Here is a 27800-nt window from a genome sequence, read left to right on the forward strand (position 1 = left end):
TTTCATGCACAAGTATACCTAAGACCAGTCCAAATGACTTGTTATTTTGTAATCAACTTACATTAGGGTACTCAGCCAGGTGTCTCTGGCCAACTGTTGATGAGGCCTGTATATAGATAGATTTGGTGATTTATTACAACAAGCAGAAATAACTGTCAGACAAACCCAAACACACATAGGATACACTGAAGTGATGCCCTATAAACGTTCTATTTAAAATGATTCTGATCAATGGAAACTAAGAAATGTAAGTTCTAGATACTATCCACATTATAGGCTATGCAGCCTATTTGTAATAGTACTATTGTTGGAAATGTGCAAAAAATACACTGTACAATAGGGAAAGGCAAGAAGAGAATGTTCTATGTGGTAGTATCATGCAACTCAATGGAGGAAAACGAGGCAGCATTCCCTTGGCTGGGCCTGAGACTGAGAGAGGCAATATTCCATACTGTAGCATGTTTATTTTTATCAGCATGCACCCTCTCCCAGAAAATAAATAAACAAACAGACATAAACAAAAAGCATTCCTTCCATGTCCATTGACACTTAATGAAAGCCCTGCCCAGACGCTGCATGCCATTCCCTACCTGGTGGGCGCTGTGTATGTTGCCTATTGATCAGCTGGGGCCAGGCGCTGAGATGTCGTGCTTACATACGAAACAAGCTCCCATTAACCCATCCAGTGAGTGCTGTGGTTGCCCGGGAGACTAATTACTGTTTATTTAAGGGCACAGAAATAAACATTGCATATATACTGTAACCATACTCTCCAGCCAGGCAGGGAGTCACAGATATAAATGTGAATTATTTTGTTTTGTGGGTGCCCTCTGATTTCATGGTATTTCACCTATTTATGGTCGGCATCCCGGCTCGGCCTTGAGGGCGGACGCGAGGAGAAAGGGCCCTTCTGAAGGGGCCAGTATCTTGGGGGGCATCTGGATGATGCTGGGGGTGTTTGCGTAGAACCTCATATGTCATTTTATAAAAAGCAACATTGGGGAGGAGAAGCAGAGAAGGCCTGGTTTATAAACAAGGCCTGGGGCTAGAGTTTGCCCAGTGTCTGGGGACGGCCACCAGGTAATGGGGTAACATGCCACAGTATCTGGCCAGCGGTTATTGCAATGCCATTCCCATCAAGTTCAGCTACCTAAAATTCCCCCCAGAATTATTAAGTCAATATACACACTAGATAAAGTACAGGTCCACATTGATAGCAAGTGCTGGGTGAGATCTCCACATGCAGTGAATGAATATATTATCTGTTTCTATGCATATGTAAAGAGCTATAGTTCATTTCAATATGTGTATGTAGGCATTTCACTGTTAGTCCACACCTGTTGTTAACGAAGCATGTGACGAATAACATTTGATTGATATGAAGTGAAACATTACAACACTGAGCAGAAATCCCTTTCATTAGAAAATGGCATATTTCCGATATGGACCTAGCACAGTTGGATGACCTGTTTATATTTTTATATATTAGAACAGTATCCTGGCTATACTGACTATAATGTATTAGAACAGTATCCTGGCTATAATGACTATAATGTATTAGAACAGTATCCTGGCTATACTGACTATAATGTATTAGAACAGTATCCTGGCTATACTGACTATAATGTATTAGAACAGTATCCTGTCTATAATGACTATAATGTATTAGAAAAGTATCCTGGCTATAATGACTATAATGTATTAGAACAGTATCCTGGCTATAATGACTATAATGTATAAGAACAGTAGCCTGGCCTGATGCCTGGGCACACCCTGTGTTTGTATTGTGATGAATTGTGACCTGAGAAGTTTACTGACTCACATGTTATATTTTACTAGTGAGGTTTCGCTCTCTCTCTCTCTCTCTCTCTGACATACAGTCCAGTACAGTACAGTACAGTACAGTAAGCTGCTACAACAGATCCAAGAAAGCTGTAATCCAACCTGCCGAAGCCTTCTAACAGGCCTGATTTGTTCAGGGCTAAAAGTAAACAGTACTGGTTCACTTGCAACAGTTAAAACAAGCCCTTGGAATGCAGTGAAGACAAAAGGGACAGTGATATGGTCCTTTGACCTTGTTCTGGACGAAGAAAAGCCTTGACTTGACATGTCCCGATCCTGAATCATCCCTCCGTTCTCTGCCAATTATGAGCCAATAGAGGAATCGTTTTACAACCATGTTGTATTTACATGTAGCCTACTGTGCAAAAGGCCACAAAGGAGGAGGAGGTTTTCCATAGCCTACTCACAGATATTTTTGTTCTGTTTTGCCAACCCTTTTGGTCAGTATCACACCAAAAAATAGCCCAAACAGATGTGGGACTAGGCTAGGTTCCAGGCTAGGTTCTAGGCCAGGTTCCAGGAGTTCCAGGCTAGGTTTCAGGCTAGGTGTCACGAATCCCGCCGAAGATGGTGCATCTTCCTGTTCGGGCGGCGCTCGGCGGTCGTCGTCGCCGGCCTACTAGCTGCCATCGATTCCCTTTTTTGTTTCCGTTAATTTGGTCTGATTGGTTACACCTGTTTTGAGTTTAGTTTTGTTTGTGGGCTGTTTAAGGGCACTAGGCCCGCCGGCTTTTGTGCGGGCTTGTTTTCTGTTCATGGTGTTGGATTATTTGTGGATTCTATTTTTCCGGACAGTTTAGTCCTGTTTGTTTGGACTGGGTATTTTATGCGCCCTTGTGTTTGGCATGTCCGTTTTCACTGTCTTTGGAATAAAGATCTGAACTACCTGCTCTCTGCGCCTGACTCCTCCACCCACTACTCCTAGAAGCCGTTACACTAGGTTCTAGGCCAGGTTCCAGGAGTTCCAGGCTAGGTTCCAGGAGTTCCAGGCTAGGTTCCAGGAGTTCCAGGCTAGGTTCTACACCAGGTTCCAGGAGTTCCAGGCTAGGTTCCAGGAGTTCCAGGCTAGGTTACCTGTGCTTACTGGGGGATGGTCAGGTATTGTTCTTCCATTTTGAGAGCAGCATTTGGACAGTGAAGGAGCATGGTTTATTTAGTGTGTTGATTAGACTTAATTGACATTAATTTGACTGACTCACTGATTGGATAAATAGAGAAATGTTGAGGATTGTGGAAAACTTTTTATTCTCAGATCTATGGGCCAATATAAACTTCATACACACAAAGACATCTAAACATCTAAACATAACCTAAGCATTGTGTATTTGTTTAATTCTGTAACCATATTATCATACATTGAGAATCCCAAACAGAAGATGGCAGACTGAATGGTCTAAACTGAAATGGAAAATCAAGGTCACACAATTAGAGATTTTTTTAGAAGGCATTTCCACCCATAAAAATGCAACCAACTAATCCACAATGTTGAGTTGGACCATGTTTTCCATAACATTAATCATGTTGCTTGATTTTAATGCAATCCCAAAAATCGGAGAATTTGAAACAGTCCCAACATGCTTTCAGTGTATGCTTGGTCTGCAGAGAACCTTTCCTGCCAGAGCATCTCAGTGGATGGAAATGTTTACCAAATTACCGTACATAAATCCTTACATGGAAACATCCCCAGTCCCGAATGGAAAAAGATTGTCTCGTGTGTGCGTCTGCGTGCGTGTGTGTTACCTAGCAACAAGACGAACGGTACAGGCTTAAATTAGAGAAACCACTTAGTTTTGGACATTTGGTATAAAAGGTGGAATCTTAAAGGATCCCCGCAAAGGCAGTGGTAGTAGGCCTATTTGTAAAAATGCTTACTTTACTTAATTACTCACAATTACAGATTTGTTAAAAGTCTTTAGTAGGCTAAACGATACTATTTTGCGTGCCTTGCATAGTTACATCTAGCTACTTCTCGCAGTGTTGAAAACTGTATTGTCCTTCCACTCCATTGTAAAGATAACATCCAGAACAGTTTAAAAGGGCGATAAAGCATACCAGTAAGAAGTGCTGAGTGTTCTCAGAATGCACTTAATAAAGATGAACAAATGAGCAAATTGGAAATGCCCCATTGCGCTGTCACTGTCATAAAGTAAATATTGTTGATCCCCTATGATTTGATCCTGCTTCTTGAGATAGGGAGCCATCTAGTGGTGGCTATGGCCATGAAATCAGACTGAATCTGAATCATATTTTGAACATGCACACTCGTTTTTTTTTTTAGAGAGATGTCTCGCTCATTTATAACATTTCAATAGCCATTGATTGGCACAAGTTACAAAAACGCCTGTTTCAGCCTTTTGAAATTTGGTTTCTCCGGGCCACTGTATATCTTTTTTTCGAAACTTCCTCACGTGACATCAGTCCAAGTGAAGATGTCAACATCGATAACCGAGTACACTTGAAGTTATTTGACTGATGTTTTTGTCGTATTGCTGGCAATCGGAAGGGAATGTCAATGTTGACCACTGCTTGACTGTCACATAAGATAGGTAAGGTATGTTGGTGTCTCAAGAAATAGTCTGTGGAATGCTATCCAAGACAAGCTACAACAGCTAGCTAGAGATATATTCATGTTGGCTTTGTGAGTAGCCCAGTTTAACGTTCACAAACAACTGCAGGTCCTGCATTGCAATGTACTCTACATAGCTAGCTAACAAGCTAACAAGCTAGCTGGTATTTAACCAGTATCCTACAAGTTCGCTTCCATCATCTCTATACTGTAAGTTGAGAACGTATTTTTATTTTATCAATTTCTGCTATTGTTTGGGTTGTTTGCACGTGTCACATTTCCCCAGAATGATCTGTTTCGGTCTTCTCATCTATTTTATGGTGCATTGTTTACCTGCAGGATGGCTGGATGTCACAGTGGCCAATCCACCCTTGTCAACAGCTTAGCCACTCTGCTTCGGAATCATGGTATAGTAACATCACCACCTACATATTCTAGATATAGCCCTTGTTATCACAGACTTGCTAATCTGTACTTTTGACGTTGTTAGAAATGATTAAGGCCTCATAGCTATACTGTAGCTACATGCTTAATATATTTTATGTTGCATTATAACTGCTGGTTTTAAGTGGTGTGTTACCATTGTCTCTCCTCTCTCCAGGTACATCTGTACTGGATGGCAGCAGTACCCTGACTCTACAGGCAGACTCTCTGCAGCACCTAGGTTGTCTGTTTGAGCAGTACCTCCTCTCCAGGACTCACCAACATGGCTTCCTGGCTCTGCCCTCACACCCTGCTGACACCACCTCCCTACTGCAGCTCCAGTTCCTGTTCGACGTGCTGCAGAAGACTGTCTCCCTCAAGGTGTGTGTGTGTGTGTGTGTGTGTGTGTGTGTCCTGCTCTATTTGTGAACTGTTTAAAAAAAAAAATAGATGTATGCATAACTTGCTCAGCACTTCATAAACGCTCCAAGTAAAATTGAATTAAGTGGACATCTGAGGGAATTTCATTGAGCCACTAGGTGGCGCTATAGCATTCTGTATAATGATCTTTGGCCTTTGGTTTTTCATTCCTAGCTCATCAATCCACCTGGGTCGAGGCTTCAGTCAGTGGTCAAGATCTTTCCTTTCAAGTCTCTCAAGTCCTTAGAGGTATGGGAGGAAAATGTGTGCGCTTCTCCTTTGTAACAAAACAGTATAAATGTTGTATATAGATGAATCTGGCTTACTCTGGGCCTGTTGTTCTGTCTCCCAGTTGAAGCGTATCCCCCCCTCACTGTCTGGAGGACCTGAGGGGAGTCTACTCTCAGTTAGAGGTCTTCACCTGCTCCAAGAGCCTCAGTTCCCTGGAGGTAACACACACACACTTCACCGTTTTCTCTTTCTGAATAACAGACCCCTTTGTGTTGGAGTTTGAGCCAGTGTTATTGTTACAGGAGCTACTGTCTCTGTGTGGAGGAGACCTCAGCTCTGCACTGCCCTGGCTGGAGCTGCACACCCTCAACTTCAGCTACAACGCTATAGTCTGCCTGGATGAGTCACTGGTAAGACATGCTCCTGCTCTCTGGTTTATTTATTCACTAACTTTCACATTTGTTTTTAATGTGAATACTTTTTTTGGGCCATGTTTTAATGTGAGTCACTCTGCCTTTTTTAGAGTTTACTGAATGTTCTGAAGTCTCTGGATCTTAGTCACAATAAAATCCAGGAGTGTGCTGACTTTCTCAAGGTATTTCTGGATAGGTTTTGTGTCTGTGTGTTGAGAGGGGTCAGAGTTGGAGATATGCAGTAAGTTACTGCACTGGGCTATCTCCATATCTACTGTCTTTCTCCTCCTTCTCTCTCAGCCTCTGAGTGAGCTAGAGCACCTCAACCTGGGCTATAACAATCTCCAGAGAGCACCAACGCTGGGCTTGAGCTCCAGAGCCAAACTCCTCACTCTCATCCTCAGAAACAACGAGCTGGAGACCATCAACGGTACTGTAACACCTCTGATAGCATGACCAGATGGTGTCTATAATGAATGATAGTAGTGGTGGTTTCTCTATGGAAAATGGGATATTTTTTTACCACAGCCCTAATATTGATATTATCCCTAAATGTATGCCAAAAATCATCAATACCAAATAGTTAGCAATAGTATTCCATCTGCAAACTCCCTCAAGACTACTTGTTATGCATGACCCCTTGAACTGACCTCTATCAGTATTGGAACAGCGAAGGACTTCAGACAATCAAAGCCTTGTACAAGACAAGGACATCAGCCAATCAAAGCCTTGGATCTGTTGACAGCCTTGTGTCCACAAACAGTTGGGGGCTATAGATAAACAGGAAGCGAAGGAATATATTAATATACTGGCATACTCAAGCGTTTGTTTGCCAGTACTGCCTATCTGCCCATCTCTCTCCCCCAACCGTCTCCCTATTGTTCAGTGTACTCTCTAAGTCTCTGTTAGTCTTGGATGGCTGACTCTGCCCCCGTCTCAGTATGAGATGCTTAGATATCGGATTTGTGTGTGTGACTGTGACCCTATGCAGGAGTGGAGCAGTTGTCGTCCCTACAGCACCTGGACTTGGCCTACAACCTGCTACTGGATCACTCCCAGCTGGCTCCTCTGTCTATGCTGCACAGTCTCAACATGGTGAAGGAGAGAGAGAACTTAGAAGTGTGCTTATCAGTAGTTTACTGTGTGACAGCCTCTGTGTTATCCCAGACCCACTGACCTGTAGCCTCAGTGTTATCCCAGACCCACTGACCTGTAGCCTCTGTGTTATCCCAGACCCACTGACCTATAGCCTCAGTGTTATCCCAGACCCACTGACCTGTAGCCTCATTGTTATCCCAGACCCACTGACCTGTAGCCTCATTGTTATCCCAGACCCACTGACCTGTAGCCTCATTGTTATCCCAGACCCACTGACCTGTAGCCTCAGTGTTATCCCAGACCCACTGACCTGTAGCCTCTGTGTTATCCCAGACCCACTGACCTGTAGCCTCATTGTTATCCCAGACCCACTGACCTGTAGCCTCTGTGTTATCCCAGACCCACTGACCTGTAGCCTCAGTGTTATCCCAGACCCACTGACCTGTAGCCTCATTGTTATCCCAGACCCACTGACCTGTAGCCTCAGTGTTATCCCAGACCCACTGACCTGTAGCCTCATTGTTATCCCAGACCCACTGACCTGTAGCCTCATTGTTATCCCAGACCCACTGACCTGTAGCCTCATTGTTATCCCAGACCCACTGACCTGTAGCCTCAGTGTTATCCCAGACCCACTGACCTGTAGCCTCAGTGTTATCCCAGACCCACTGACCTGTAGCCTCTGTGTTATCCCAGACCCACTGACCTGTAGCCTCATTGTTATCCCAGACCCACTGACCTGTAGCCTCATTGTTATCCCAGACCCACTGACCTGTAGCCTCATTGTTATCCCAGACCCACTGACCTGTAGCCTCATTGTTATCCCAGACCCACTGACCTGTAGCCTCAGTGTTATCCCAGACTCACTGACCTGTAGCCTCTGTGTTATCCCAGACCCACTGACCTGTAGCCTCAGTGTTATCCCAGACCCACTGACCTGTAGCCTCATTGTTATCCCAGACCCACTGACCTGTAGCCTCATTGTTATCCCAGACTCACTGACCTGTAGCCTCTGTGTTATCCCAGACCCACTGACCTGTAGCCTCAGTGTTATCCCAGACCCACTGACCTGTAGCCTCATTGTTATCCCAGACCCACTGACCTGTAGCCTCAGTGTTATCCCAGACCCACTGACCTGTAGCCTCATTGTTATCCCAGACCCACTGACCTGTAGCCTCATTGTTATCCCAGACCCACTGACCTGTAGCCTCAGTGTTATCCCAGACTCACTGACCTGTAGCCTCTGTGTTATCCCAGACCCACTGACCTGTAGCCTCATTGTTATCCCAGACTCACTGACCTGACCTGTAGCCTCTGTGTTATCCCAGACTCACTGACCTGTAGCCTCAGTGTTATCCCAGACTCACTGACCTGTAGCCTCAGTGTTATCCCAGACTCACTGACCTGTAGCCTCTGTGTTATCCCAGACTCGCTGACCTGTAGCCTCTGTGTTATCCCAGACTCGCTGACCTGTAGCCTCAGTGTTATCCCAGACTCGCTGACCTGTAGCCTCTGTGTTATCCCAGACTCGCTGACCTGTAGCCTCAGTGTTATCCCAGACTCGCTGACCTGTAGCCTCAGTGTTATCCCAGACCCGCTGACCTGTAGCCTCAGTGTTATCCCAGACCCGCTGACCTGTAGCCTCTGTCTCTTCTTAGCTGAATCTGAAGGGCAACCCACTGTTCTTCCAGAAGACCCACAGAACCCGCACTGTCCGCCACCTCTCCCCCAAGGCTGCCTACCTCAGAGTGAGTGAGAGGGGGAGGGAAGCTGAATTTGGACCCAGTCTTTTTTTCATGATTCTCTGTCTCCTCCTTGAGTTTAATATATTGTCTCCCCCTCTCTCACCTCTAGCTCAGACTGGACAGCAGCCCTCTCTCCTCCTCAGAGTTGTCAGTGAGTAGGCCACTCCTGTGGGTCAGCAGGCATATACTCAACACTTCTCTCGTCTTGTTGGGTCACTTGTTGATGTGCATTTTAAGTCAATTCGTGGGATTCGCCACTTTTGTACCAGATAGTCTTAACATGGGGACCCCCCCCCCCCACCTTCAGGTGCTACCCAAACCGGGACAGCTGATTGGGCAGCTCCAGTCCCAGGCCTCACCCTTGATCACCAGGGCTCCAGAGTGGGGTAACCAGGAAGTAGTGTCCAGCGGGGGCGGGGAGTTGAGTGACAGCCTGTCGGTCAGCGAGGTGGGAGTGACACGACAATGCAAGAAGAAAGCCAAAGTAAGTCAGCTACACAGCTCACTGAGAGGCTGTACTCTGTGTACCTCTTAAAACCCTGACCAGCTAGAAGAAATACATGTTAATAGCTTTAACTAACCCTCTGATAGGATCAAGATCCTACGGGGTAAGGGGGCTAGGGTGTACCTACGGGGTAAGGGGGCTAGGGTGTACCTACAGGGTAAGGGGGGGCTAGGGGGGGGTACCTACGGGGTAAGGGGGCTAGGGGGTAAGGGGGCTAGGGGTACCTACGGGGTAAGGGGGCTAGGGGGTACCTACGGGGTAAGGGGGCTAGGGGGTACCTACGGGGTAAGGGGCTAGGGGGTGTCTACGGGGCTAGGGGGTGTCTACGGGGCTAGGGGGTGTCTACAGGGTAAGGTCCATTTGGAATGAACAAATCAATACAGGCAGAGGAGAAGGAACATGTTTCTGGAATGTCGTGTGTATAATATATATATATATCTATCTGTGTTTCAGAGTAAGGTGAGGGTGAGACGGGCTAGCATCTCAGAGCCCAGTGACTATGAATCCAGACCACAGTCCTCTATACAAGGTAAAAATGTACTTTGTGTGTGTGTGTATATATATATATATATATATATATAAATAAATAAATAAATAAATAAATAAATAAATAAATAAAAACCTCTCTCTCCCCTCAGACATCGTTCTGCCTCACCAGAAGGAGATTGAACGCATGGACAGTTTCAGGGACCAACTGGGTGAGGATTGGCTGCGCTACCAGCATCACCTAGAGGGGGCGCCAATCGCCACCCTAGACAAGGCGTACAGGCCAGCTCCTCCACACCTCAACAACAGTCTCTGTGACACCCCCTCCCCAACCAACAACAGCCCCATCCAGGTGAGCCCCACCACCTTTAAGCCCCCTTCTCCAGAGCTGGAAGTCCCGGAGGTTCTACCCCCACCGCTGCTCTCGTCTGAGACCAAGGAGGAGGCCTCAGACTGGGATGCAGATCTGGAGACGGAGTCCACCCTCCAGTGGCCTGACCACAGCCTCGGGCACACAGAGTCCACCCTGGAGACTACTATGGCAGAGGGACTGGGTCAGGGGTTAGAGGGGACACCGGCGACACCCACGGACACCAGAGAAGAAGAGGAGGAGGACTTGGGAGGTAGGAGCACTTCAGAACTAGCAGTAGCACACCTGATTGAAGTAGACAACTTATCATCCAGCCTCAACTAGTCCAACCAGCTGTGCTAGAGTGGGAATACAACCAAAATGTGCAAAGACTGGGGGGTTCCAAAGGAACTGATTGGGCAACGCTGAGCCAACCTTTGACCTCTCTTTCGTCTGTCTCTAGTTGACCTGTGTCACCCCCTGCTTGTGGGAGTACTATCATCATCATCAGAAGAGGAGGAGGAGGGACTGAGGATGAAGAACAGGGCCCATTGTCCTGTGTTCCTCAGGGTCAAGCCAAGACACGTCCTGGAGGTGGACATGAGCAGGGGTCAGTTGCAGGCCCGGCTAGAGTTGGACAGTCTGGGGAGGTTCACCATGTCCCAGGTCACCTGGACTGAGAGGGTGAGGAGCGGGAGGGATGATGGGGAGGGAGGGAGGAAAGAGAGGGAGGGATGGATGGAAGGAGAGGAAAGGTGAGTAGGGATGGTGGTGGAGGGAGGCATGGTTGGGGAGGGGAATTATGCCGAGAGGAAGGGGGGTGATTTATTTATTTTATTTTTGTTGTTGCCTGAAATGATGAAAGAAGTATTTGTTCTAAAGATGGTTCTCTCTCTAGGAGGTGGAGCGAACTCTTCCTGTGGTAGAGCTTTACTTCCGTTACATCAGCAGAGAGAGGAGGAGGAGATGCTATGTTATGCTGGATGATGACCCCCAGGAGGCACTGCAGGTAACACAATAGGGATGTGACAAATGGAAAATGTTCTTACTAGTTAAACAGACATTTTTTTAAAGTCAGTTTTCCATTTAAACTCCACCATGAATTCACAATGCAGCTACTCTGCTGCTAGCAACGCTTTGGGTCTCCTGGTACGTCCCTTTCAGATGGTTAAGCATTGCACCTGTACTGTCATTACTGCACCTCAACTCCACCTCTCAAAGTCTGCATTTCCTTCTCATTTAACTTCTGAAAGTATTGTCATACAGGACTACGCTGCTGTCGCTTGTCTTTCTCTGATAATTTGGTAACTGTTAACGATGATGACGCAGTGTTGGAGAGTGTCGACTCCAATAGAATTGATACCTTGACTCCTTGCACGTCGACTCCCGGTGTTGACTCCCATTTCTGAGTTTCAAGATTGTCTCCTAAGATTCAGTATTTTTGGAACAGGGGAGACTGATAAGTTGGTGTACTTCTGAGAACACAAACACTCACTTCTTTCATAGCGAGGGACAGACAGAGAGGAGAGGGGCACAGTATTTGTAGGTCGGCCACCAGGCAGACGGAGTCAGAACCGTGCGCTGGGCCTATCTATCTGCAATCAAAAACAGCATTCTATTGCGAGATACTGCGTCTCGCAATTTCTTGGCTTGCAACTTCAGTAAAGCGGGGCCTATCATCAATGAATGGGTTAGGATGTTCTACTGGCAGCAGACCGGAGACTGATCACACACATCATTACCGAAGAGAAAGATCAGGGGTGTAGTAATTCGTCCAAACAGTTGTAAAACGTCCACAAGGCTGTGGTCAGTAGTCCATGGATGTTGCCATCAGTCCTACAGGTCAAGCCTTGCTCATTATGCCCAATGAGATCTTTCTTGTTGTTTGTGTGTTTTACGTAAGCAGCCATTGGAATGTTCTGTTTTCTTGTTTGGACTTGCATGTGGGCACAATACAAATTTGAAGTAGCCTGTCATCATACAACTGTTCAATCGGAAAATACAAGGACTGTTATTAAAGTCTCAAAGAATGTCTTGGAAAATACATGATTGTAAATACGGCGGGTGTTGTTGCTAGGCACTGACAGAGGTCCTGTCGCGGGTGGTGGAGGAGAATGAGCGGCGGGTCATGGAGGGTCGTCCCAGCTGTGTCTGCCTGCAGTGTCTCCGCTGTGGGTCAGAGTTCACACAGCGGGGAGGGAAGGAGCAGGAGGACGGAGGGAGATTGAGAGGATGGACAGGACTGGAAGAGCAGGAGGAGGAGAGGAAGAACAAGTGCAGAGAAGATGGATTGGGTGAGAGAGGCACACTCGTACAGTAACACACATGCACGCATGCTAGGGACCGGCACAGTTATTCAAATATTACAATATCCAAACCGATGTCAGTTATTTATTTTATTTTACCTTTATTTAACTAGGCAAGTCAGTTAAGAACAAATTCTTATGTTCAATGACAGCCTAGGAACAGTGGGTTAACTGCCTTGTTCAGGGGCCGAACGACAGATTTGTACCTTGTCTGCTCAGGGATTCGAACTTGCAACCTTTCGGTTACTAGCCCAACGCTAGGCTACCTGCTGCCCCAATGGGTTAGTATTCCATTTTTTTCTTCTCTCCCTCTGTGCAAAACACACACACACACAGACCATCCACACACCAACACACACAGACCATCCACACACCAACACACACAGACCATCCACACACCATCACACACACACACACAGACCATCCACACAGACCACACCACACACAGACCATCACACTCACACCACACACAGACCATCATACTCACACCACACACAGACCATCACATACCCATTCTTTTGGTTACCATGGCTAGAAGAAGATATCTGAGTGACTTTGAAAGCGGTGTCTCAAAGGAGCACAGGGGGTTTAAAGGGTGGGTGGGTGTCTGTCACCAAATCTCAACCCAATCGAAAACGTACGTAGGGCAGGACGATTTATATTGAATGAATTTGATTAATTCAAATGTATGTTTTCACAGGATATTCCAAATGCCTGTATTGCAAGAATCAAGTTTTTATTAGTTTTTATAAGCGTTTTATGTCTGCTTGTTCTCGTGTATTTCGCTCCTCTGTGCTGTGTTCGCCTTCATATTTACACCAGAGATCTATATATAATGACAAGATGCTTATGTCTCCACCCTAACAATTCAGAGTCCTTATCCAAAATTCGGGGAGGCAGGCGACAAGCTTCAGTCCAAAATAAGCCCATAGAAACGCAATTTTGGCGAGAGTGAATCCTCTCTGTTTACACACACCAAGCCCCTCCCCCTCCCCCAACAACAAAGATGAGATCACTTCCTCCTCTGATAAGCAGTTACAACTCGCTATTTGCGTTTGAGGCTTAGTCCAACATAATCTGTTATGTGGAAACTGAAAACACATTGAGACATTATTTTACTGTAATAGAGAAGTTGTCTCAACTCTGTCTCAACTCCTCAAATTGCGTGCAGAGCAGACACTATTAAAACAAGAGTATTGATGAACATTGATTCTGGAACATGAATGGTCAGTTTGGTACCATGTTCCGCTAGCAGCATTTTATTCAAAGATCGTTATACATGCTGTCTAGTCTGTTTTATACATGCTGTCTAGTCTTTTATAAATGAGCAATAAGCATAAAGCACAATTACTTAAGGAATTGGCAACTCGTTCTTATTCTGAGAAATAAGATAGGCCACTTGATTTCAACATCTGAACAAAGTGGACAGGCTAGCATGCTGTTCAAACAGTTGGAGATGGACAGAAGAGTGTTTTATAACAATTCAACTCTTCTACCTTGTTGGCCAGCAAATAAACTCAGCAAAAAAAGAAACGTACCTTTTTCAGGACCCTGTCTTTCAAAGATAATTTGCAAAAAAAAACAAAATAGCTTCACAGATCTTCATTGTAAAGGGTTTAAACACTGTTTCTCATGCTTATGGTTCAATGAACCATAAACAATGAATGAACATGCACCTGTGGAACGGTCGTTAAGACACTAACATCTTACAGACGGTAGGCAATTAAGGACTCAGTTATGAAAACTAAGGACACTAAAGAAGCCTTTCTACTGACTCTGAAAAACACCTAAAGAAAGATTCCCGGGGTCCCTGCTCATCTGCGTGAACATGCCTCAGGCATGCTGCAAGTAGGCATGAGAACTGCAGATGTGGCCCGGGCAATAAATTGCAATGTCCTTACTGTGAGACGCCTAAGACAGCGCTACAGGGAGAAAAGGCAGACAGCTGATCGTCCTCGCAGTGGCAGACCACGTGTAACAACACCTGCACAGGATCGGTACATCCGAATATCACACCTGCGGGACAGGTACAGGATGGCAACAACAACTGCCAGAGTTACACCAGGAACGCACAATCCCTCCATCAGTGCTCAGACTGTCCGCAATAGGTTAAGAGAGGCTGGACTGAGGGCTTGAAGGCCTGTTGTAAAGGCAGGTCATCACCAGCAACTACGTCGCCTATGTGCACAAACCCACCGTCGTTGGACCAGACAGGACTGGAAAAAGGTGCTCTTCACTGACGAGTCATGGTTTTTGTCTCAACAGGGGTGATGGTCAGATTCACGTGTATCGTCAAAGGAATGGGCATTACACCGAGGTCTGTACTCTGCAGTGGGATCGTTTTGGAGGTGGAGGGTCCGTCATGGTCTGGGGGAGTGTGTCACAGCATCATCGGACTGCGCTTGTTGTCATTGCAAGCAATCTCAACGCTGTGCATTACAGGGAAGACATCCTCCTCCCTCATGTGGTACCCTTCCTGCAGGCTCATCCTGATAAGACCCTCCAGCATGACAATGCCACCACGCACAGAACGAGCAGTATGGCTGATCTCCTGCAAGACAGGAATGTCAGTGTTCTGCCATGGCCAGCGAAGAGCCCGGATCTCAATCCCATTGAGCACGTCTGGGACCAAGTCCCCAGAAATGTCTGGGAACTTGCAGGTGCCTTGGTGGAAGAGTGGAGTAACATCTCACAGCAAGAACGGGCACATCTGGGGCAGTTCATGAGGAGGAGATGCACTGCAGGACTTAATGCAGCTGGTGGCCACACCAGATACTGACTCTTACTTTTGATTACTTTGTTCAGGGACACATTATTCCATTTCTGTTAGTCACATGTCTGTGGAACTTGTTCAGTTTTATGTCCCAGTTCTTGAATCTTATGTTCATACAAATATATACTCATGTTAAGTTTGCTGAAAATAAACACAGTTGACAGTGAGAGGACATTTTATTTTTTTGCTTGAGTTTAGATCCAAGTTGGTTAGAAATTTAAATATAAATATAAAGATTAGCAGTCTTCTCAAAAGCATGTTCGCTTGTGCTTGAGAGATTGTTTACAGTGCCTTTGGAAAGTATTCAGATCCCTTGACTTTTTTTTCCCATACAGCCTTATTCTAAAATTGATTCAATAGTTTTTTAAATTTTCTCATCGATCTACTCGCAATACCCTATAATGACAAAGCACAGTTTTTTTATTTAAAAAAAAAAGTTTGCTAATTTATTGAAAAAAAAATACATAAAATAACATGACATTTACAGTACCAGTCAAAAGTTTGGACACCTACTCACTCATTCAAGGGTTTTTCTTTATTTGTACTATTTTCTACATTGTAGAAGAATAGTGCAGACATCAAAACTATGAAATAACACATATGGAATCATGTAGTAACCAGAAAAGTGTTAAACAAATCAAAATATTTGAGTTTGTGCCATTTCTGGGGCGGGTAACTCTAATGAACTTATCCTCTACAGCAGAGGTAACTCTGGGTCTTCCTTTCCTGTGGCGGTCCTCATGAGAGCCAGTTTCATCATAGCTCTTTATGGTTTTTGCAACTGCACTTGAAGAAACTTTCAAATTCTTGAAATGTTCCGCAGTAACATCGCCCCAGTCTGAGGTCGTGAACGCTTTTCATCAAGGATATCTCTGTACTTTTGCTCCATTCATCTTTTCCTCAATCCTGACTAGTTTCCATGCTTCACCATAGGGATGGTGCCAGGTTTCCTCCAGATGTGACGCTTGGCATTCAGGCCAAAGAGTTCACTCTTGGTTTCATCAGACCAGAGAATATTGTTCTCATGGTCTGAGAGTCCTTTAGGTGCTTATTGGCCAACTCCAAGCGGGCTGTCATGTGCCTTTTACTAAGGAGTGGCTTCCGTCTGGCCACTCTACCATTAAGGCCTGATTGGTGGAGTGCTGCAGAGATGGTTGTCCTTCTAGAAGGTTCTCCCATCTCCACAGAGAAACTCTGGAGCTGTGACAATCGGGTTCTTGGTCACCTCCCTGACCAAGGCTCTTCTCCCCTGATTGCTCAGTTTGGCCGGGTGGCCAGCTCTAGGAAGAGTCTTGGTGGTTCCAAACTTCTTTCATTTAAGAATAATGGAGGCCACTGTGTTCTTGAGGACCTTCAATGCTACAGAAATGTTTTGGTACCCCTACCCAGATCTGTGCCTTAACACAATCCTGTCTCGGAGCTCTACGGACAATTCCTTCGACCTCATGGCTTGGTTTTTGCTCTGACATGCACTGTCAACTGTGGGACCTTGTATCAATTGAATTTACCACAGGTGGACTCCAAGTTTTAGAAACCTCTCAATGATGATCAATGGAAAGAAACAAGATGCATCTGAGCTAATTTATGTTAACACGGTATTTCTGTTTTTTTAGGCACTGTATTCGACCTGTGTTCATTTTCTGTAATGCCTGCCACAAGAAGTTAGTCATTATTAGTGAATGTGCGTTATGCTTAGTTCTGGTAAACATTTTAACAAAAAGGACATCTTACTAGACCAGTGATTATTGCAAAAGAAATGCGGGTTTTGATAAAATAATTAAATGATGTGGGTCTTGGTTGTGGAAGGCTTATATTTAGCCTAGGTATAATTTCACAAACCTGAATTCATTTGATTATTACTGACTGTTTGAAATGCAGTGTATTTGACCTTTTTAATTGTACAAAAAAAATCTTAATTGGAGAATATAGATTAAAAAATCAAGCTGTATATCGTTAAATCAGCCCATGAGTTTGAAAATATTGAGGTGATTTTTTTAGGCCATATCGCCCATCCCTACACTTATCGGAGATTCTGGACCGGCGTCTGAGACAGTGTTTTTCTACCACCATCAACAACACTAAATGATGGAATGTCTCAAGGAAGAATGATGTCGCATCCCTCTATTAGAGTTCCAGACACTTGTAGAATCTATGCCAAGGCGCCTTGAAGCTGTTTTTGCACATCGTGGTGGCCCAATGCCATATTTAGACACTTTATGTTGGTGTGTCCTTTTATTTTGCTCATGTTCAGTCATCTCCATCTCTCTGATAGAGATCTCCAGGTCTGATCTTAAGGACAGGGCTCTACTGGCAGCGTGCAGGATCACCTTATCTTCCTGCCCTGACAGACGTCACACAGATGTGGGCGGAGGTCCGATGACAAGTCGTTCTAAAACCTCTTGAAGTTACTATGGCAACAGACATAACGGCTATGGTCCAAGCGACCACATTTTTTCCTTATAAATTGGCTGTCAACTTTGTTGAAAGTGATTGAGGTTCTTCTATCTATCAACTATTTTAATCAACTCTCTATAAAGTACTAATTTACCAGAACAAATCACTCACACGCCAAATGTAGCTTTTCATTCCTGTTTGTCTTTTAACGCTTGACTGCTGATCCCACAGACGACTAACTAACCCCTTTAATTAGCGGAGACAGATAGCTTTAAGCACTTGGTATCAGCTTAGCTCTCCTCTCCTGGTCCTCAACAACCCAGACCTGAAATGACTACATGCTCTGACATGCCCAGAGCTCAAGGAGAGTTTGTTCTACAGATTTCTACAGTTTTTGACAGTTGTAACTTGTAGTTGGAATGTAGTTAGTCATATTCCTTTTATATGCTGAGTACGACATCTACACCAAGGGAATGCTGAAGTATCTAGTCATTAACTCTGTTTTTTAAAGAGCAGATTATGGACAGAATTGTACCTTTTTATAACAAGTCTTTTTGTGTACAGAAATGAAACCATTACAGCACACTAATTTACCAATACGTACGAATTCACACTGAAGTATAACACTTTTGAAACAATGTATTTATTTTCTGTTACTTGTCAATTTACACAACGTCTTCAGGAAGTACCGTCATCTGTCCTGAGTGTGGTAGTGATCATGTGGTCCAGCTGGCTGGCCAATCAGCTCCCTCCACCAGTACGCCCGTCCATGGTTCCCCATGCCAAGACGGGACTGACCGACACTTTACCTTCAACCACAGAGATACACCTCTACCCAGTCAACCTGGCAACAAGGTTTGAGATTTTATAGTCTTTATGATGTATTTAAATATGTTGTATGATGAACATGTTTTTAAAGTCTAGGGCAGTGGTTCCCAAACTTTTTATAGTCCCGTACTACTTCAAACATTCAACCTCCAGCTGCGTACCCCCTCTAGCACCAGGGTCAGCGCACTCTCAAATATAGTTTTTTTTGCAATCATTGTAAGCCTGCCACACACACACTATACAATACATTTATAAAACATAAGAATGAGTTAGTTTTTGTCACAACCCGTGGGAAGTGAAAAGAGCTCTTATGGGACCAGGATGATGATAATAAAAAGTAATTTAGCTCTTTATTTAACCATCTTACATAACCTTATTTGTTTATTGAAAATTGTGAAGAACTCGCCACAGGTTAATGAGAAATCAAATCAAATCACATTTTATTTGTCACATACACATGGTTAGCAGATGTTAATGCGAGTGTAGCGAAATGCTTGTGTTTCTAGTTCCGACAATGCAGTAATAACCAACAAGTAATCTAACTAACAATTCCAAAACTACTGTCTTATACACAGTGTAAGGGGATAAAGAATATGTACATAAAGATATATGAATGAGTGATGGTACAGAGCAGCATAGGCAAGATACAGTAGATGGTATCGAGTACAGTATATACATATGAGATGAGTATGTAAACAAAGTGGCATAGTTAAAGTGGCTAGTGATACATGTATTACATAAGGATGCAGTAGATGATATAGAGTACAGTATATACGTATGCATATGAGATGAATAATGTAGGGTATGTAACATATTAGGTAGCATTGTTTAAAGTGGCTAGTGATATATTTTACATTTCCCATCAATTCCCATTATTAAAGTGGCTGGAGTTGTGTCAGTGTCAGTGTGTTGGCAGCAGCCACTCAATGTTAGTGGTGGCTGTTTAACAGTCTGATGGCCTTGAGATAGAAGCTGTTTTTCAGTCTCTCGGTCCCAGCTTTGATGCACCTGTACTGACCTCGCCTTCTGGATGATAGCGGGGTGAAGGGTGTGCTTGGCAGGATGCACACAACTCTACTATGTTGGGTTGTATTGGAGAGAGTCTGTCTTAAATCCTTTTCCACACACAGTCTGTGCCTGTATTTAGTTTTCATGTTTGTGGGGGCTGAGAATCCACTCTCACATAGGTACTTCGTTGCAAAGGGCATCAGTGTCTTAACAGCGCGATTTGCCAAGGCAGGATACTCTGAGCGCAGTCTAATCCAGAAATCTGGCTAAATTACATTTTCACAGAACCGCTTGTTGCAATTTTGACGAGGCTCTCTTGTTCAGATATCGGTAAGTGGACTGGAGGCAGGGCATGAAAAGGATAATGAATCCAGTTGCTTGTGTCATCTGTTTCAGGAAAGTACCTGCATAATTGCGCACCCAACTTGCTTAGGTGCTTCACTATATCACGTTTGACATTGTCCGTAAGCTTGAGTTCATTTGCACACAACAAATCATACAATGATGGAAAGACCTGTGTGTTGTCCTTGTTAATGCAGACAGAGAAGAGCTCCAACTTCTTAATCATAGCCACAATTCTGTCCCGCACATTGAATATAGTTGCGGAGTGTCCCTGTAATCTCAGATTCAGATCATTCATTCGAGAAAAAACATCACCCAGATAGGCCAGTCGTGTGAGAAACTTGTCATCATGGAAGCGGTCAGACAAGTGAAAATTATGGTCAGTAAAGAACTTTAAGCTGGTCTCTCAATTTAAAAAAATAAATAAAAACGTGTCAATACTTTGCCCCATGATAACCAGCACACCAGTATGTTGTAAAAGCGGTACAAGGTCACTGCCCATATCATTGCATAATGCAGAAAATATTCCCTTGGCAGCAAGAGCCTCTCGGTGGATGCTGCAGTGTACCCAAGTAGCATCGGAAGCTGCAGTGTACCCAAGTAGCATCGGAAGCAACTGCTTGCACGTGCATGTCTTCCTTAATTGACCCCCCACAAACGTAACAGGTCGGAGGAGCTGTGCCAGGCCCGCCACGTCTGTTGACTCATCCAGCTGTAACGCATAGAATTCACTGGCTTGTTTGTGAAGCAGTAATTGTTTCAAAAAAACATCTCCTACCATGTCACTGATGTATCGTGAAACAGTGTTGTTTGATGAAGGCATTGTCTGTATAGTTTTTTGGGCCTTTTCTCCCAGCATTGTCCCAGCAATATCCGCGGCAGCAGGAAGAATTAAGTCCTCCACAATAGTATGGGTCTTTCCTGTCCTAGTCACTCGGTAGCTCACCATATAAGACGCTTCTAGCCCCTTCTTATTAATGGTATCTGTTGCTTTTACTAATCAAACGTCTTAATTCTCGCTCAAACTCCTGTGGCTTATTTTTCAAATAGGCATGTTCTGTTTCTAAATGTCTTTGTGAGATTGACGGTTTCATCGAGTTGTGAGATAGTACTTTTACACATATAACACACTGTGGCTGAGGAAAGGCACGACTCCCAATATAAGTGAACCCCAAATCAATGTAGTTAATTATATTTGCGCCTCTTCGATGGTCCAACATCCCTGTTGTTCGGTGCTTTCCCGAGTAAGGGGTCAGTAGCTCTTCGGCTGCATCAGATTCACAACTGCCAGTGTCCATGCTACCTGGTCTAACAACAAATGTAGAATTACTGATGCTAGCAATGGACGTGCTCGTGGAAGGAGAACAACTTGTCGTCGACAGGTGCAGTACTGCTGGTAGTAGCCGTACTACCAGTAGAGCTTGTATGTGTGTCTATGGACGCGGGGCCTTACTTTTTTTAACCACCACCAGCAAACGGAATGAGCAGCAGCTACGTTTTGGCTACATACGGACCGTTAGTGGAATTCCCGCGAGAGAGTAACCGTTAATGTGATTGGATGTTAATTATTTGACCAGGCTACCTGTATTTGACAATGTGTTATCTCGCTGAACATGAGATCGTTAAATTTTTGGGCAGTGAAACGAGGCTACTCGGGCGAGGGGGGGGAACTCACCCAAATATATAGCCCCGTTGGAAAATCTAAATGGACTGTTTGAAAATGTTTTAAAAAATGTATTTTAAAATGTGAATCACATTTTTATTTGGCGTAACCCTGACGGCATTGCGCGTACCCCAGTTTGATTACCCTAGATTACCAATCAGCTTTCAGGCCCCGCCGTAGTGTCAATAAATCTCCCATATTCCCCCTCCCTCTGTTTTTAGGATCCCACCATGGAAGGTCCTTCCTCTGCCAGGGCCAGCCACTTCGGCAGCCCTGCCATGAAGGCCTCAACCCAGGACACTATCCAGACTAGCATCTCCATGGAGGACCCCACCTCCTTCTTCTCAGCCAAGGGAAGCTCCTTCTCCTTGGGGGAGACCTGGGAGGACCAGAGCCGTGACCGGAGCCTGTCCCAACCTGCCAGCTTCTACAGTACAGAGGGCCAGAGTAAAGGAAGTATAGCAGGGAGCTACAGCTATACTGTTAGTGCTACCTCACCTGGACCCCAGGATCAGCATGCAGAACAAGCCAGTCCAGGTGGTCATAATATATCATTTTGAATACTTCTGCAATAACCAATGTTATTGCTAAGATTTAACATCTGTGTATTGTGATGGGGAAAGGCGTGAACAAAATAACATTGTTTGATTGGGACCTTTGGTTTTTATCAGCTATCAGATGAAGTCATAAAATGGATATGGTCCTGAAATAGAAGTGATCACATGACCTGGATTTGAACCTTTTTATTTAAAGATTTTTCATCAAATGGTCCCCTTTTTTCCCTTTATGTTAGTCGGTCCAGCAGCATCCTCAGACAATTGCTTTCATTTTTGGTGTAATTCACATTTCTGGAAAAGGCTTAAAATAAAGGTTAAAATCCAGGTCATGTGAGGTGATAGTCCAAAACACAGGGCCCTAGTGATAGGAGACAAGGAGGAAATGCATATTTAGATTTTGCAAGAATGAGTATAACACAACAATCCATAGGTTATTTGACATTGGTGACAGTCTCCCAGGCTGGCCCCTTGGGTCTCTGTCTGTGGGTCTTACAGTAAGGTCTCATATGGTTTAGTAAGACCGTTACTATTAGAACTGATGGGAGAGGAAGGAATGCTTTAGCCTCCACAGAGAAGACAATGGAATGGAGAGAGGAGAGATGGAGAAAGAGTGATCTTAGAGGGGGTATAAATGCTGTATATACACAGTATAATAGACCTTAATATTTCCCTCTGTGGTATACTGTAGCAGACAGAGATGCTGAATGACTGACAACATGGAATCCTTGTTTAAAAACCACACGCCACTGCAGAGACCCATCCCAAAGCACTTCATCAGCCGCTGAGCTGACGCTAATTTGAGACAACTTCTGAGAGGATGAAGACTCATCTATTTTGTTGAACAAGTCCTTTAGTCTAACACCAGTTTACTACATATAGATGAAAAACAACTAGGATCTGATTTCCATGTATTTGGGACACATTGATCTGAATTATCGTTCATCAAAAAGGGAATGTTAGACGCGTGGAGATGAACAGAGCGAAAAGACTCAGGTGTAAATGCAACATTTGAATACTCTTGCTTTAGCTATAGACACTTCCGCTCAGTGATATATGTAGCATTGGACCAGATTCAGAGAGGCCTAGTGAATGATGGCCACAAAGTAAATAGGCCAGTTTCCTGGCAGTTAGTTACTATCTATTGTCTCTGGGGTATATGTGTGTCACCTTGCACTAAATGGAGCAGCAGCCCTATGCCAAGTTAGATTTACTACACAGTGACAGCATAATGCTCCATAAACTACAGTTTAGAGACAGTTTAGATTTAGTGGGAGGGAAGCTTAAATCTATATGTTCATTTATGAGACACCCATCCCTTTTATCAGTTTTTATTGTGATCTGCCAAGGTAATAACTGGAAAATATATTTGTTTAAAAGGGGAAGTAGGGAGAATACATAGCCAAAATGTTATTGAGTTAGCTGTTGCATACTAACTGTACTGTTTGTAAACTAGTGCTGTGTCTGTGTTGGTTATGCTAAGCTAGCTGCTTTACCTTTTGTGTCGGTTATGCTTAGCTAATTGCTGTCACTGTGTGTTGTTTATGCTAAGCTAACTGCTTGTCCCTCTGTGTTGTTTATGCTAAGCTAACTGCTTGTCCCTCTGTGTTGGTTATGCTAAGCTAACTGCTTTTTCTTTTGTGTTGGTTATGATAAGCTAACTGCTGTCTGTGTGTTGGTTATGCTAACCTAACTGCTGTCTGTGTGTTGGTTATGATCAGCTAACTGCTGTCCCAGTGTGTTTGTTATAAATGTTACCCTAACACTATTCTGACCTGTGTGTCTGTAGGCCAGTTGGACCTTCTCTCAGAGGACTATGAGGCGGTAGACCATCGGCTGAAGCTCTTCCTAGATGTGGAGGTGTTTGAAGAGGAAGAGGAGCTCCACTCCTTTCTCAAGGTTAGCAGAACCAATGTTCTGACAACGGTTAACAGTTCAGTGACGTGGCTGAATCCGGTCACAGCAGTTCTGCTCAGAAGTTCCATGAACTGCTAACCCAGCCAAAACCGGTCGACTCCAGCTCTTGTGATCTGCTCCTGGCTGCTTTTTTGCCCCCAGCTGTTCTCTCGCTGTCCTGCACCCCCCTTATCTCTTCATCGCCACCCCCACCCACCACACCATGACCTTGGATGAGCTCCTCCATGTGTAATGCATGCTGGGAGCCCTGTGGAGCGGAGGGGCATTGGTTTTCTGCTCAGGACACCTGGACGAGGAGCCAAGAGGACACAAGCAACCCCAGCAGGAGACAGAGGATCCAGCTCATAACATGCTCATTCATCTGATGTTTATTTATCTTGTCAGTCGTGCTTCTCTCCCCTCTGGCTCTCTTTCAACAGCTCAACTGTTTTATTTTTGGGCCTACACAGTATTCAATGAAGATTGATGTGACTTTGTTGCTAGACCTTACTCTATAGGTGTTTTTTAAACAGGAACTGATCGGTTCTTATACAGTCTGTTTAAGAAGAGCTCTGAATGCAGTCATCATTTTCCTCAGGGAAAGTTATTTGCAGCAGTTAAGTGTTGTGGAATCTTTAACGTGTGTACATCTTATCTTTGTTGTAGGTGTCGACCGTGAAGTTTGGTGATCCGGTGGAGTTCCCCTCGTTCCTGGTGGTGTCTGACCAACGCATCTACTTCCTGGAAGTGACATCCGACATGGAGTAAGTTAACCACCTGACCTGTCACACTGAAGAACATCACACAAGAGAAGGCTGGAATAAAAATAAACATTCAAGTACCCATTCTGTGGTCACAGTGCTTGTCATGAAGGTATTGTCTGTGGAGGCATTTGGTCTGTAGACTACAGTTTATTCTATAAAGCTATATATGACATTTATGTGGACAGCAGCAACCGGTGTGGTAGGGAGCAGACCAACACTATAGGATCACCACAGCTTTATGTAACCCACCACATCCCAATACTAACAGACTTTCTGGGCCACATCTTCAAACCCATTACAGCCCTGGTCTTTGTGGTGGCCCTAAACATCTCCCCAGCCACTGCTCCCATGTCCTATATCAGTGGCTCCACGTTCCCTCTGATATAGTGCAAACACTATATCAAGGACTTTGTAAGCCCTGTATCAATGGCTTTTTTTTGTCCTCATCAAAAGCATGTTGGCTTGCCTCTGCTTCCTCCCAGGAGTGTGAGTAGTACGGTGTTGGACAGGCCTGAGTCTCATGCTGCGACGGTCCCTATAAAGTTACTGGGATTCTGACCCCAGAAGGCCACACCCCCCCCTATCCTGAGCACGCCCTGGAAGTTGTGTAACGGCCAAGTTTGGTTGCGCAACAGTGTGATATTCTTATGATGACCTTTCGCTGCTTTTTAAAGGTGCAATCTGTGACTTGGTTGTCTGGCTGTCTGACAAATTGCAGAAACAAACATTTCTCAAACAAAAACATATACACCTTAAACGTGAGTAGACTCAAGGAAACAAAGGTAATAGGCGGGATACATGCAAGTAAAAAAGTACTTTCACACTTTCCCATCTTCATTGTTCTTTTCCTTGCAGAGGGCAGCCTTGTGATTGGCTGCAGAAGAGGGACAGCCGTGGAATCACAGAGCTGAGTTACCTGGAGGTGGGACTGGGCTCCCAGAGTATCCACATGGAGTTTGAGGACGGGCCTGTGGCCTACACCCTGCTAGTACGGGACAGCGTGCGTTGCAAACGCTTCTTCAGCCTTTTCACAGGCAAGACGCAGCCTTTCCGCACACCGCACACACACACACACACACACACACACACACACACACTGCACATGTGTTGCATGCATCTGTATCTCATGAATTAAGGGCCTTCCTCCTGGGGATATTAGAGTGGAGCGTACTCGTTCTTAGGACAATATGTCCCTCTCTCCCTCCATCTCGCTCTCTCCATCCGCTCTCTCCTCTCTCTCGTCCCTCTCAGTATGTTATTCACATGCTCCTCTGCTCACAGTGACTACACCCTGCCTAGCCTGTCAGCAAGGCAAGACCAGAAGCAGAGAGAGAGGAAAGCTGAGTTTTATTAGATCAACACTCCCCTCTCTGACTCTCACAACTTCTCCTCACTACTTCACTAGAGCGCTCTTTTAATGGAGTCCCTTTGGTAGCAAGGGGAAGCACCATGGCCAAACGGTCTTCAGCTAAGGCTCTGTGGACCTGAGTCTGTCCTGTCTTATCTGTGGGGACTCCATGTTTTCATTCAGTCGTATCAATAATCCAGTCATTATTTGACCGTTTTCCAGATCGACTCTTTAGCTAATCTGGTACGGTCCAGATGTCCTCATATTCTTATTCGGAATTTCCTCTGCCTCTGAAAGTGAGGGTCCAGAATCGAAGATTCATTTCTGGCCTCAAAGGGGGTCATCTTGTCAGTGAGTCTATGTTGTGTAGAGCCATTGTACGTCCTAGAGCATAATAGACCTCATTAGAGTTCTCGTCTCGTCTTCTCTTCCAAGTCTATGCTCTAGGTTACCTAGAGGTGGTCCTTTTCTTGTACTGTGAGGCCTGTTGGAATAATTGTTTCGGAGGTTATGTCCTTGTCTGGATTCGTCAAAGATGATTTTTCTCCTTCCTCTCAACGACTGAGGACGGGTCCAGCTTTTCATTCACTGGGACCACATAGCCGGCTACGTCAGTCCAATTCTGGGCTTGGACTCTGTATTGCAAAGCTGAACGGCCCCATAGAGAGAGGCTGTCACAGGGCTCTGCTATAGCCTGCCAGTTGGATCATCTCCTATACGTCTTAAAATATCCTCTGTTGTGTGCCTGAGGAAGGAGGAGGAGGAACAGGAGAGTTGAGCCTGGTTGTAGGCCTGGTTCTGAGGTATGTGCTACAGACAGACAACATGGCTGGTCCTGTCCAGTTGGCAGAGGGAGAGAGGGGGTGGGAGAAAGGGGGGATAAATAACTAGGTGCCTTTTCAGTGCTCCACTCATTGGTATGAGGCTTTGGCACAATCCTTCCTCCCTGGCCTTCACTCCTATTCTGACCCGCTCTTCCTCCCCTTGATGAAACTGGAACTATTTATTATGTGCCTGAAAACTCGGTCCAGAGCTCTGATATTGCCCCCATAACAGCTGTTACAATATTTGTCTCAGGGACAGAACCAAAGGATACCTTTACTATAACAAAAGCAGTTTTCAGACGGGGCTGGCATTCCCAGAACAGATGTGGTCACGCCTGGCTTGGTCGGTGGTGAGGGCTACAAACATGGAGAAGGAAAGGGTCTGGAACTGTGAGGAAACTCGCATGTGGTTTTACTACCCCAAGGAGAAGAAGCTAGTAGGGACAGATCTGTCTACTGCTCACTGGATTTGAAAATGTTTTATTGAAATGAGAAAGAAGTCTGAGTCAGTACAGGTCAGTACAGGTCACCATGTCAATCAAAGACTTGTCTGAACAATGTCTCGACTTTTGCTAATTTAAATGCCCTTATTGCCCCTTACAGACCTACAGTGGGTAAAAATATGTGGTCGGTCTGGTAAGTAGTTTGGTGAGGTTTGCGATGCTCGTAAATGGTCATGGAAGGAGTGTTTTGGTTTGGTTGTGTGGGTTGGATCCAGACACTGCATTCCTGGTAATGGAAAACTGTTCCTGTCTCCTTCACTAACTATCAAGTTAAGGGGTAGCGCTCTCAAATTACAAACGGACCTCCTCTATGGATACCAGGGAACATAATCAACATTTTATGATTTGTTTTCTTATCAGCAACAGCAATTAGCATCTTGAGTGATATTTGTAATTTGGGTGAAGAGTCCCTTAGGGCTGCAATCCCGTTAACGGGATGATATGACAACAGCTAGTGAAAGTGCAGGGCGCCAAATTCAAAACAGAAATCTCATAATTAAAATTCCTCAAACATACATG

At 44.8% G+C, this 27800-nt stretch overlaps 1 protein-coding gene across 1 annotated transcript in view; it reads left to right on the top strand.

Annotated features, from left to right (window-relative positions):
• Positions 1-4196: 4196 nt before the first annotated feature.
• The window catches only part of LOC112235954 (serine/threonine-protein kinase 11-interacting protein), a 43034-nt gene continuing 19430 nt past the window's right edge, over positions 4197-27800 (top strand). The window contains 23 exon segments of the mRNA XM_042323812.1: positions 4197-4393; positions 4748-4815; positions 5010-5212; positions 5426-5500; positions 5604-5615; positions 5617-5700; positions 5785-5892; positions 6006-6077; positions 6196-6325; positions 6887-6990; positions 8652-8741; positions 8848-8889; positions 9046-9222; positions 9697-9772; positions 9882-10352; positions 10542-10762; positions 10977-11087; positions 12156-12372; positions 18234-18406; positions 21614-21929; positions 23736-23845; positions 24509-24606; positions 25462-25640. Coding sequence (XP_042179746.1) covers positions 4749-4815; positions 5010-5212; positions 5426-5500; positions 5604-5615; positions 5617-5700; positions 5785-5892; positions 6006-6077; positions 6196-6325; positions 6887-6990; positions 8652-8741; positions 8848-8889; positions 9046-9222; positions 9697-9772; positions 9882-10352; positions 10542-10762; positions 10977-11087; positions 12156-12372; positions 18234-18406; positions 21614-21929; positions 23736-23845; positions 24509-24606; positions 25462-25640 — 3136 coding nt within the window. The 5' untranslated portion in view covers positions 4197-4393; position 4748.

The sequence above is a fragment of the Oncorhynchus tshawytscha genome, linkage group LG07 (genome assembly GCF_018296145.1).
Source record: "Oncorhynchus tshawytscha isolate Ot180627B linkage group LG07, Otsh_v2.0, whole genome shotgun sequence".
In the NCBI taxonomy this organism is placed as follows: Eukaryota; Metazoa; Chordata; class Actinopteri; order Salmoniformes; family Salmonidae; genus Oncorhynchus; species Oncorhynchus tshawytscha.